The sequence below is a fragment of the Xiphophorus maculatus genome, chromosome 13, assembly GCF_002775205.1.
Source record: "Xiphophorus maculatus strain JP 163 A chromosome 13, X_maculatus-5.0-male, whole genome shotgun sequence".
NCBI lineage: Eukaryota > Metazoa > Chordata > Actinopteri > Cyprinodontiformes > Poeciliidae > Xiphophorus > Xiphophorus maculatus.
In genome coordinates, this window is record NC_036455.1 from 17,787 (window position 1) to 30,907 (window position 13,121).

Sequence of the window (13,121 nt, forward strand, 5' to 3'; positions counted from 1 at the left end):
AGCCACATCCACATGCTGCTGCCAGCCAGTGTTGAGAGAAGGATTTACCATCATGTTGTTCTACTTCATTAAACACAGGTTGAAATCTGCATGAACCGCTGAGTAAAGGGAAGAAAAAGAGTGGGAAAACACTGACTTCCTGTTGAAAGGGGTTGTGGTGATGTCACTAATTGGCCATGTGAATGTGATGAGCTCTGGTCTGTGATGATACAAATGAAGTTTGATGTACCTGGGCGCTTATGTGGGGATGTTATTCCATCCATCCATCCATCCATCCATCCATCTTCTTCCGCTTATCCGAGGTCGGGTCGCGGGGGTAGCAGCTTCAGAAGGGAGGCCCAGACTTCCCTCTCCCCGGCCACTTCTTCTAGCTCTTCCGGGGGAATCCCGAGGCGTTCCCAGGCCAGCCGAGAGACATAGTCTCTCCAGCGTGTCCTGGGTCTTCCCCGGGGCCTCCTCCCGGTGGGACGTGCCCGGAACACCTCACCAGGGAGGCGTCCAGGAGGCATCCTGACCAGATGCCCAAGCCACCTCAACTGGCTCCTCTCGATGTGAAGGAGCAGCGGCTCTACTCTGAGTCCCTCCCGGATGACTGAGCTTCTCACCCTATCTCTAAGGGAGAGCCCAGCCACCCTACGGAGAAAACCCATTTCGGCCGCTTGTATCCGCGATCTCGTTCTTTCGGTCATGACCCAAAGCTCATGACCATAGATGAGGGTGGGAACGTAGATCGACCGGTAAATCGAGAGCTTCGCTTTTTGGCTCAGCTCTCTCTTCACCACGACGGACCGGTACAGCGCCCGCTTGACAGCAGACGCTGCGCCAATCCGCCTGTCGACCTCCCGCTCCCTTCTTCCCCCATTCGTGAACAAGATCCCGAGATACTTGAACTCCTCCACTTGGGGCAGGACACCCACCCTGACCCGAAGAAGGCACTCTACCCTTTTCCGGCTCAAGACCATGGCCTCGGATTTGGAGGCACTGATCCCCATCCCGGCCGCTTCACACTCGGCTGCGAACCGCTCCAGCGAGAGCTGCAGATCACGATCTGATGAAGCCAAAAGGACCACATCGTCTGCGAAAAGCAGAGATGAGATCCTAAGGCCACCAAATCGGATCCCCTCAACACCTTGGCTGCGCCTAGAAATTCTGTCCATGAAAGTGATGAACAGAATCGGTGACAAAGGGCAGCCCTGGCGGAGTCCAACTCTCACCGGAAACGAGCCCGACTTACTGCCGGCAATGCGGACCAGACTCTGACACCGGTCATACAGGGACCTGACAGCCCGTATCAAAGGGCCCGGTACCCCATACTCCCGGAGAACCCCCCACAGGGCTCCCCGAGGGACACGGTCGAACGCCTTCTCCAAGTCCACAAAACACATGTAGACTGGTTGGGCGAACTCCCATGCACCCTCCAGGATCCTGCCGAGGGTGTAGAGCTGGTCCAGTGTTCCACGACCAGGACGAAAACCACACTGCTCTTCCTGAATCCGAGGTTCGACTATCCGACGGACCCTCCTCTCCAGGACCCCTGAATAGACCTTGCCAGGGAGGCTTAAGAGTGTGACCCCTCTATAATTGGGGCACACCCTCCGGTCCCCCTTTTTGAACAGGGGGACCACCACCCCAGTCTGCCAATCCAGGGGAACTGCCCCCGATGTCCATGCGATATTGCAGAGTCGCGTCAACCAACACAACCCTACAACATCCAGAGCCTTAAGGAACTCCGGGCGGATCTCATCCACCCCCGGGGCCCTGCCACCGAGGAGCTTTTTAACCACCTCGGCGACCTCGCCCCCAGAGATTGGAGAGCCCAACCCAGAGTCCCCAGGCTCCGCTTCCTCAGTGGAAGGCATGTTGGTGGGATTGAGGAGGTCTTCGAAGTACTCTGCCCACCGGCCCACAACGTCCCGAGTAGAGGTCAGCAGCACACCATCCCCACTATAAACAGTGTTGGTGCTGCACCGCTTCACCCCCTGAGACGCCGGATGGTGGACCAGAATCGCCTCGAAGCCGTACAGAAGTCTTTCTCCATGGCCTCTCCAAACTCCTCCCACGCCCGAGTTTTTGCCTCAGCAACCGCCCGAGCCGCATGCCGCTTCGCCCGCCGGTACCCATCAGCTGCTTCCGGAGTCCCACAGGCCAAAAAAGCCCAATAGGACTCCTTCTTCAGCCTGACGGCATCCCTCACCGAAGGTGTCAACCAGCGGGTTCGAGGGTTGCCGCCGCGACAGGCACCGACAACCTTGCGGCCACAGCTCCGATCGGCCGCCTCGACAATGGAGGCACGGAACATGGTCCACTCAGACTCCATGTCCCCCACCTCCCCCGGGACGTGTTCGAAGTTTTGCCGGAGATGGGAGTTAAAGCTCCGTCTCACAGGGGATTCCGCCAGATGTTCCCAGCAGACCCTCACAACACGTTTGGGCCTGCCAGGTCTGACCGGCTTTCGCCCCCACCACCGGAGCCAACTCACCACCAGGTAGTGGTCAGTGGACAGCTCCGCACCTCTCTTCACCCGAGTGTCCAAGACATACGGCCGCAGATCCGATGAAAGGGTGACAAAGTCGATCATCGAACTGCGGCCTAGGGTGTCCTGGTGCCAAGTGCACATATGGACACCCTTATGCTTGAACATGGTGTTCGTTATGGACAATCCATGGCGAGCACAGAAGTCCAGCAACAGAACACCGCTCGAGTTCAGGTCGGGCGGGCCGTTCCTCCCAACCACGCCCCTCCAGGTCTCACAGTCATTGCCCACGTGAGCGTTGAAGTCCCCCAGCAAAACAAGGGAGTCCCCAGGAGGAGCACTCTCCAGTACCCCCTCTAAGGACTCCAAAAAGGGTGGGTAATCTGAACTGTCGTTTGGCCCGTAAGCACAAACGACAGTCAGAACCCGTCCCCCCACCCGTAGGCGGAGGGATGCTACCCTCTCGTTCACCGGGGTAAACCCCAACGTACAGGCGCCGAGATGGGGAGCAACAAGTATGCCCACTCCTGCCCGACGCCTCTCACCTTGGGCAACTCCAGAGTGGAAGTATGTCCAGCCCCTCTCAAGGAGACTGGTTCCAGAACCAGAGCCGTGCGTCGAGGTGAGACCGACTATTTCTAGCCGGAACCTCTCGACCTCACGCACTAGCTCCGGCTCCTTCCCCACCAGAGAGGTGACATTCCACGTCCCAAGAGCCAGTTTCTGCAACTGAGGATCGGACCGCCAGGGTCCCCTCCCTCTGCTGCCACCCATCCCACACTGCACCCGGATGTTATTCCACCTTGATATTAGATGACGTCAGATTATGAAGACATAGGATTGTCAGGGATCCAACCAGGATCATTCATGCCAAGTTTGGTGCCAATTGACCTTTTAAGTGAAAGTCATAACGTTTTGTTTGCGTTGGCGAGTACGCCAAATTCGCCAATCTACCATGCCACCTGAACATATACAAAAAGTGAATTTTTTTGATAACTTTTAAAGCCCCACTCATTACCTGCATCCTGGCCAAGAATGAAGCCAATAGGTCGAAATCCATAGGAGGAGTTTGTTAAAGTTTGACTTGAATAAAAGTGAAAAATGGCCAAAATTTGCCCCTTGACCCAAAATGGCTGCCTCCCCGTGTAATTTAGGAGGTACCTCTAAGAGACGTTTTTTCTCTTTGTCTCTGCGTGGTTCTCCGGCTGCATAGCAGCACAGAGGAAGCCTCTCCGGAGAATCATAAGATCTGCCCAGAGGACTATCGACTACTCTCTGCCTTCTCTCGAGGAACTCCACAGGTCCGTTGCCTCAGGAAAGCCAAGAACATTTTAAGACTCCTCACACCCAGGTTACAATTTGTTCCAACTGGCTGCAGATAGAGGAGCATTAAAACAAAGACAAACAGACTGAAGATCAGTTTATACCCAGTAGCCATAAGGGCATTAAATGCCACCTAGTACAATTTATCACCCAATTTTGTTATAATCCATGTCATTTTATTGAACGGTTTATATAACAACAATACAGTTTGTCATTATTGTTGCTACAGAATATGCCAGAAAAAAAACAAAGCATCTCTCAAGGAAATTGCTTCACATCTCTACGTATCCTAATGTCAAGATGTTTTATAGACATGAAATCTCTCCAGTTTTTAATTCTAGTTTTTAACCAAATCAATTTAATAGTGAAGCTCAACATAGGACACACATGTAAAACACTGCTACGGCTTGTCGCCTCTGTGAGTCATCATGTGCTGAGTCAAACTAAGTTCGTAAAAAAAACCATTTCCACAGTTCCCACATGAAAAAGGCTTTTCACCAGTGTGAGTCCTCATGTGAATAGATAAATTGTGTTTTTGACAAAAACTTTTCCCACAGGTCACACATGAAAACGGCTTTTCACCAGTATGAATCATCATGTGCCGAGTTAAATCGTGTTTTTGACTAAAACATTTTCCACAATTCACACATGAAAACGGCTTTTCACCAGTATGAATCATGACATGATGAGTTAAATCATGTTTTTTAGTAAAACTTTTTCCACAGGTGACACATGAAAACAGCTTTTCACCAGTGTGAATCATCATGTGCCGAGTTAAAACGTGTTTATGACTAAAACATTTTCCACAATTCACACATGAAAACAGCTTTTCACCTGTGTGAATCCTCATGTGCTGAGATAAATTAGATTTTCCACTAAATCTTTTTCCACATGTCACACATGAAAATAGCTTTTCACCAGTGTGAATCATCATGTGCCGAGTTAAAACATGTTTTTGAGTAAAACTTTTTCCACAGGTCACACATGTAAACGGCTTTTCACCCGTATGAGTTCTCATATGAGCATCAAAAACAGATTTGAAAGTCAAACGCTTTTCACAGATGTCACATGAGAAAGGTTTTCTTCTTTCTTGATTTTGGTTCTCAGCTTCAGCAGCTTCCTGGAAGATGTCTTGGTTCCTGTTTGGTTCTGATTCAGTGTGGTCTGTTTGCTCATCAACAGGAACCACCATGCAGGTATCAGTCTCCTGTTTTAATTCAATCTGTTCTTCACCCTGACTGCAGTAAACTTCTTTCTCTTCCACTTTTATCTGCTGGTGTTTTAGATCCTCCTGCTCTTCTTTTATCTGATGATCTTCTGGCTCTTCCTGTTCTTGTTTCACCTGCAGAGGTTCCAACTCCTCCTGGTCCAGAGTGGATCTCCTCTCCTGGTAATAAATGTTACACTGCAGGCAATCTGGACAAGAAAACAGAGGAAAAAAGCAATCGTTATTTTATTGAAGTAAATGGGAGAAATCGTTCATCGTTTACGACAGAAATGAAATAAATGAAAAAACCCACACCGAAAAATTTAAGAGCGTAGACAGAGAGACAGATCAGGCGACAAATCCAGCTGACAATTGGAGAATTCTCAAATGAACGGATATTAAATATTTTTTATTTATTATAAAATTAATAATAGTTGCATATGTTGTTAATATTTACGAGTAAATTTTATTATTTCAAGATATTACTTATTTTGGAACTATCATTACTTTTATTTGTATTAAAATTTGATTTTAGTTCACTTCATATTTTTGGGGTTTATTTACAGAGTTTATTTGTAGGTTAATAATTGTTTAGTTTTTGTTGCTTTGTGCTTGTTATTTACTTTGTAAGTTAGACATTAAGAACTGTGGGTCCATTTTCTGTAAGTATAGGGACTGGTATAGGACCAGCACGCACTGGGTTGGGCCTGTGGGTTTTGACCAGAGCAGGAGAGGAAACAATGAAAAGTAGTGATGGTGAGATGCAGCTTCATGAAGCCCTGAGGAACTCCATCCAATCATTCGACTCATGAGCCGATGCACCGCGGTGCTTCATTTGCTCTACTGTGACATCAACTGGACAATATATGTAAAATAGGCAACGTGAAAACAACATGAAGCTTTACAATGAATAAACAAGTTTAAAATGTTTGTGATTCTGATACATAAATTCTGATTAATCTGGTTGTATGAAACAATGGCTGGATCCAAAAGAAAACTAGAAACAAAAAGAAAAGAGGGTTGTGATTGGCTTGTTACTCGCTATGTCACCAGGGACAACGATTTATTACTAAAAAATAAAAACTTTAACTGCTCAGGTTTAGGTGAGTTCTCTGTCTTACCCGCTTCATTACTCGACACATCACTAATGTAAAGTTTGATCTTTGTTATTTGCTTGTCAAACTGGAAAAAATAAACTATAAAAGCAATTTTCAAGTTTTTTGGACATTGAACTTCTTTTACCTTCGTACGAAGCATCACCTCAGTGCAGCAGTGGCTTGTTGACTGAACTTTTATAGGATGTTTGGTTTGACAAACAATCGCCACTACAATTTATTTATTACAAATTATTACATTTTACAGCTACTAACACACTATTATTGTTTCATGCTGTTTGCTTTACTAACCTTGCGCTGCATTGTTCACATTTCTCCCGTTTTCAAAAGTAAGTTTGATTAGTTAAAGGAGGAAAAGCCATAAAAAGGTCATTTTATTTCTACATCAATAAGCCATTTTCACAGCGTAATTGTGATTCCTGCGTTCATTTACCGGTTAACAAAACATTTATACGGGAAAAGAACATTTACTAAAATGATCCTCATACAGAAAGGTGCAGACATTTAGACCTTAACCTGCATCCAAACGCTGCTGGTTCCTACCTATTCGGTGTAAGATTATCTGGGGCCTCCGGGAGAAATCCAGCAGTCTGCGATGATCATCCATCTCTTCCTCCGACTTGACGATGATTTCTTTAAACTCTGTGAATGTTTCTTCAGCAGCAGTTAACGGCTCGTTGATAAACTCGTTTAGAGAAACAGTCGAACATTCAACCAAACAGACCATGCGCCATTTTCTTCTTCTTCTTCTTCGTGTGAGAGGAGGGTGAGTGGAGAGCGGAAGAAGAGTGAGTGAGAGCGCGAGTGTTTACTGTTCTATCTTTGTTTTTTCTTACTGTTTTTCACTGGGTGTTCATATTACTTGTTTAATTGTTACTTTGTGTTTAGTTTAGTCACGCTTTAAGGGGTTTTGTGGGTTTGGGGGTGGCCGTCAGGCCGGCGTCTTCGGACGCCATGGTGGTTGGTGCTGGGAATGTTTTGTCCTCCACGCTGACACGGAAGAACGGTATCAAGGTGGGTGCCGGTTCTCCGTGCAGCGTGGAGGACGTCTGTTTGGCGGTGGGTAAAGACATTGGGTATGGGGCAATTAAATCGGCGGCTAGGATGAACGGGGCGGTTGTTTTGTTTGTTGAAAAGGTGGAACAGGCTCAGCACTTGGTGGAGGTGGGCGTTTCTGTTAATGGCTTGTTTTTGCACGTTTCACCTTTAACTTTACCGGCGACTAAAATTACACTTTCAAACGTTCCTCCGTTCATTAGTGACGAGTTTTTAATTAAAGAACTGTCACGACACGGAAAAGTGGTGTCGCCGATTCGGAAGGTTTTATCTGGTTGTAAGTCACCTCTGCTTAAACATGTTGTGTCGCACAGACGACAGCTGTTTATGTTATTGAATAGGAGGGATGAGGAGCTAGATTTAAGGTTCCATGTTAAAGTTGATGGATTTGATTATGTGTTGTTTGCTACTTCGTCACATATGAAGTGCTTTGGGTGCGGTCAGGAAGGCCACATTATAAAAATGTGTCCAGGCAGAGCCGAGCCGGCCCAGCCGGCTTCAGCAGAGCAGCAGCAGCAGCAGCCTGCTGCTGCTGAGCGGGACAGAGAGCCACTGGGTGAGGCTACGGCGGCGGAGGATTCCGCTACTGACGCGGGTGGACCCGCGTCAGTAGCGGAGGGGGAGCCCACTGCTGACGCAGAAGTACCTGCGGTGGTGGTAAGAGAGGATGTTGACAGCATTGTTGGGACTGATAGCACGGTAGAAATGAGTGTGTGTGAGAACATTAATGAGAGCAGTGTGTTGAGTGGTGACGGTGAGAATGGTGAGAAAGGTGAAGGAGTACAGAAAGATAGTGAGCAGAGAGAGCAGGAAAGGGTGAGGGGTGAGAAGGAACAGTTAGCGGGTGGAGCTCAGGGTGAACAGAGAGAAATGCAGGTAGATGAACAGGATGAAGGAAAGAGTAGTGTAGAGGGGGTGGAGGGAGATGTAGTGGAGAAAGAGAAAGGACTGACAGATGATGAGAGAGAGGTGGAAGCTTCTGCCCCAATAAAAAGAAGGAGCAAAAGAAAGAACGTGGTGGCTGCTGCACAAGCTAGCAAACAGGCCTGCAAGCTAACTGCAGACAAAAAAGACGGGTCAGACAGCAGTGATGCTGAGAGCTGGTTTTCAGACACCAGCGATGTATCGGTTACTCAGTCAAGTACCAAAGAACCGAGATACCCTGTTGAGGCTTTTCGCATCTTTTTACGCCAAACGAAAGGCTTGAAAGGTGTTAAACTCGAGAGTTATTTTCCAAATCTGAGAATGTTTTATTTTTCTGCCCGATATCACATAAGGAACAGAGAGTTGTCCGGTTTTGCGGACACAGAAGTGTTTAGACTGAAAAAAATAATGTCTAAGGTCAGAAAACAATTCTGAGCATTATGATGTATGACATGATTTCATTTTTTTCCTTAGTTTGTTGTGTGTTTTTTTTTAACCCCCTACCCAGGATGGATTCTTTTAAAGTGGCATCTTTAAATCTTAATGGGGCAAGGGAGGCGGGAAAACGGGCATTAATTTATCAAATGATGAACCAGAAAAAGATTGACATCATTTATTTGCAAGAAACACATAGTGATTGTAATACTGAAACGGACTGGGGTAGAGAGTGGGGAGGAGAGGTGGTGTTGAGCCACGGCACCTCACAGAGTGCGGGAGTAGGCTTCCTCTTCTCCAAAGCTTTCACCCCGAATTCCATGGACATTGAACACGTTGTTCAGGGGAGGTGTCTTTTAGTTAGAGCTTGTTTTGATCATTTTAGCCTGGTTTTTATTAATGTTTATGCTCCCATTGTCAATACAGAGAAAAGGCGTTTTTTTGAGAAAATTGGGGAAAGGTTGGGAGATTGTGGGTCAGAGGATTATGTTTTTATAGGTGGGGATTTTAATTGCACTGAAAATGATGTTTTAGATCGAAACCATGCAGAGCCTCATCCGGCAGCCCAACACGTTTTGAGGCAGCTGGTCTCATCTCACGGCCTGGTGGATGTATGGAGAAGGATGCACGCAGGCTCCAGGCAGTACACATGGTCCCACATTAAAGAGAACCGTATCATTTTAGCTAGACTTGATCGTATTTATTGTTTTAAACATCATTTTAATGTGTTTAGAACATGTCAGATTGTGCCGGTTGCCTTCACAGATCATTCGTTGCTCCTAGGTGCTGTGTTTATTAGAAACATCTTACCTAAAAGCGCGTACTGGCATTTTAATTCGATTTTAACTCATGACTGTAGTTTTAAGGAAGTTTTATGTCATTTTTGGATTGGTTTTAGACAGAAAAAGTCTGATTTTACCTGTCTGAGACAATGGTGGGATTATGGGAAGGTCCAAATTAAGCTGCTGAGTCAACAACACACTGTTAATGCCACTCGAGACATCACCGGATCTATTAGAGATCTGGAGATGAACATTGTGGACTTAGAACGCCTTAGTGACTCCACTGGAAATCGAGAGTATATTGAAGCTCTTAAATCTAAAAGGCTAGTCTTAGCCAACCTGTTGGAGAATAAAGTCCAAGGCGCATTGGTCAGATCTCGGGTGCAGAACATCGCAGAGATGGATGCTCCCTCCAGCTTTTTCTTCGGCTTGGAGAGGAAACACGGGCAGAGGAAGCAGATACATTCGTTGATGTCGGACGCGGGGCAGCAACTGAGTGAGCCAGGACAGATCAGGAGGAGGGCGGTGGAGTTCTACAGTTCCCTATATCGTAGTGAGTACGAGGAAGATGAGGAATTGTATGAGGAGTTTTGTAGTAAACTGCCTCAGGTCTCTGAGGAGACTAACGCTGACCTGGAACGCCCTCTGGGGCTCCAGGAGCTCCACGCCGCTCTCCTTAGTATGCAGGGTCAGAGGTCCCCGGGCGTTGACGGGCTCACTGTAGAGTTCTATAAGGCCTACTGGGACCTTCTGGCCCAAGACTTGCTTGAGGTGTACACCGAAAGTCTGCAAACCGGCTCACTCCCCCTGTCGTGCCGCAGGGCGGTAATCACCCTGCTGCCCAAGAAGGGCAACTTGCAGGAAATAAAGAACTGGCGCCCCGTGTCCCTCCTCTGCACCGATTATAAGATCCTCTCCAAGGCCCTGGCCACCAGGTTAGGGAAAGCTATGGAGCAGGTCATCCACCGGGATCAGACTTATTGCGTCCCCAGCAGGTCCATGGTAGATAACATTTACCTAATTCGGGATGTTTTGGAGGTCTCTGGTTCATTGGGTTTACAGACTGGCTTGATTTCATTGGATCAAGAAAAGGCGTTTGACCGCGTTGAACACGGCTTCCTCTGGAAAACCATGGGGAGGTTTGGGTTCGGCGAGGGTCTGATCGCCATGATCCAGGTGCTGTACAGTGGCATTGAAAGTGTGTTGAAGGTCAACGGTAGCCTGTGTGCTCCTTTTAGGGTGCGTAGAGGCGTCCGACAGGGCTGTGCGCTGTCGGGGATGCTCTATGCACTCTCCCTGGAACCCCTCCTCCGGAAAATTCGCTCAAATGTTCATGGTTTGGTTTTACCTGGTTTTATAAACAATAGGGTTTTATCTGCTTATGCTGATGATGTTGTTGTTTTTATTAGAGACCAACAGGATATCAGTGTTTTAACCAAGATTACGGACCAGTTCTCTGTTTTATCTGCTGCGAGGGTGAACTGGGGCAAGAGCGAAGCCCTGGCTGTCGGTGAGTGGTCCACGGGGCTCCCGGTTCTCCCTCAAGGTTTGATATGGAAAAGAGATGGTTTTAAGTACCTTGGTGTATTTTTAGGCAGTACAGAAATTGTAAAAAAGAACTGGAAAAACACTGAACAAAAAATACAAAACAAACTGTCAAAGTGGAAGTGGTTGCACTCGCAGATGTCGTATCGAGGCAGAGTGCTTGTATTGAATAATCTTGTCGCTTCCCAGCTGTGGCATAAACTGGCGGTGTTGGAGCCACCATCCGGCCTACTTATGAAGGTCCAGGCAGAGATGGTTAAGTTCTTCTGGAACGGTCTACACTGGGTGCCGCAATCTGTGTTGTTTTTACCGAGAGAGGAGGGGGGTCAGGGCCTTGTCCACCTGGCTAGTAGAACGGCGACATTTCGTTTACAGTTTGTACAGAAGTATTTGACGAGATTTCCTGTGTGGAAAGATGTGGCCAGTTGCATTCTTAGACGTGTGAACTTTCTTGGGCTGGATGCTGCTTTGTTTTTGACTGATTTTAGTTTTTTAAAGTTAAAAGGGCTACCCCTGTTTTATCAGAGTGTTTTTAAATCGTGTGCCTTTTTTAACTTACACAGATCAAACACGAATGATTCACTGTATTGGCTTTTAGAGGAGCCCTTAGTGTGCGGCGCACGGCTGGATGTAGCAGACAGCACAGTGCCGGGTGTCGCTGGAATGCTGTCCAGGGCCGGAACAGTGACCCTGCAGCACCTGATACAGGTGGCTGGACCGGACTTTGAAAACGTCCAAGAGGTCGCTTCGACGTTGGGGGTCCGGTCTGCCAGATTTACGCGACGTTTTCTGGAAAGAGTGAGAGAGCGCCTGACGGCTGAGGAGAGACGACTCCTGCAGCGGTACGTCGCAGAGGAGTGTCATCCGGATCCGTCTGATTCTTTTCCAGATGTGCTTTTAGATCCGGACTTTGAAGAAGACGGCGGCCCCCTCCTTAAGGGGAACAAACTGGATCTGTGTAAGACAGACTCGAAAGTACTGTACAGATGCTACATTAAGATTCTGAACAAAAGGACTCTGTACAGAAGGCCCGTTAGCGTGTGGACCGACAGATTCGGAGGATCTCGGCCACAATGGAGGACTTTGTACAAGCCTCCAATACGAAAAAGGACTGGCGATATGCAGTGGAGGATACTGCACGGTGCCATTGCCACAACCTCGTTTTTGGCGATCATCAGTCCCGGCGTGGTGAATGAGTGTCCTTTCTGCAGGTTATCTGAGAGTGTTTTTCATGTTTTTATAGATTGTGCACGATTACCTGTGTTTTTCACTGTGCTGTCGACATTTTTTAGTCTTTTTAGTGTAGTTTTCACCAGTTCTGTTTTTATTAATGGGTTTCCTCACAGTAAAGCCACAAGATTTAAGTCACGGATTTTAAATTATTTATTATCAGAAGCCAAGATGGCTATTTATTTAACTCGACGTGATAAGATGCAGGCTGGACCTCATTTGAGTATTATTGATGTGTGGAAGATTAACGTGAAAGCCAGACTGAGGCTGGAGTTTTGTTTTTACAAAGCTACCGGGAACCTCAAAGAGTTTGTGGACCTGTGGGGGTTTGAAAACAGACTGTGTTCCATTTCAGAACAGAACGAATTAGAATATAACAAATTATTATTATAAATGACAGTTATTGTGCTGCTGATTGTTTGATTTGATTTTTATTGTTTAATAAATGTTGTGTTAAAAATCAAAAATCTTCTTCTTCTTCTTCTTCTTCTTCTTCTTCTTCTTCGTGTGAGAGGAGGGTGAGTGGAGAGCGGAAGAAGAGTGAGAGAGAGAGCGAGTGTGTACTTTTCTATCTTTGTTTTGTCTTACTGTTTTTCACTAGGTGTTTTGTTTTTCATTTGTTTAATTGTGTTTTTGTGTTAGTTGGTCACATTTTAGGGGGGGTTTTCGTTTAGTTTAGGTGTGGCCGTCGGGCGTGCCTGGCTTGCCGGCGTCTGACGGCAACAATGGTGGGTGTTGTCGGTGGTGGGTTTTTCTCCACGCTGACACGGAAGAACGGTATCAAGGTGGGTGCTGGTTCTCCGTGCAGCGTGGAGGAAGTTTGTTTGGCTGTAGGGGAAATGATTGGACACGGGAATATAAGGTCGGCGGCACGAATGAATGGAGCGGTGGTATTGTTTGTTGCAAAAGTGGAACATGCACAACAGGTGGTGGAAAAAGGTGTGTCGGTGAATGGGTTATTTTTACAAGTTACACCGCTCACGCTACCAGCCACTAAGATAATGTTGTCAAATATACCCCCTTTTATCAGC

General features: G+C 47.1%; 1 protein-coding gene across 1 annotated transcript; it reads left to right on the forward strand.

Annotated features, from left to right (window-relative positions):
• The first annotated feature begins 7,055 nt into the window (after nt 1-7,055).
• On the forward strand, nt 7,056-8,558 carry LOC111610513. Its single transcript, XM_023344900.1, has 2 exons — nt 7,056-7,750; nt 7,793-8,558. Exons 1-2 carry the CDS (start codon nt 7,073-7,075, stop codon nt 8,531-8,533), a joined length of 1,419 nt encoding a protein of 472 aa, XP_023200668.1. The 5' UTR covers nt 7,056-7,072; the 3' UTR covers nt 8,534-8,558.
• The last annotated feature ends 4,563 nt before the right edge of the window (nt 8,559-13,121 follow it).

Coding starts and splice junctions, on each gene's coding strand:
- LOC111610513 (XM_023344900.1), top strand. CDS start 7,073: ATGGTGGTTGGTGCTGGGAATGTTTTGTCCTCCACGCTGACACGGAAG. Junction 7,751..7,792: donor GTGAGGCTACGGCGGCGGAG/GATTCCGCTACT, acceptor TCAGTAGCGGAG/GGGGAGCCCACTGCTGACGC.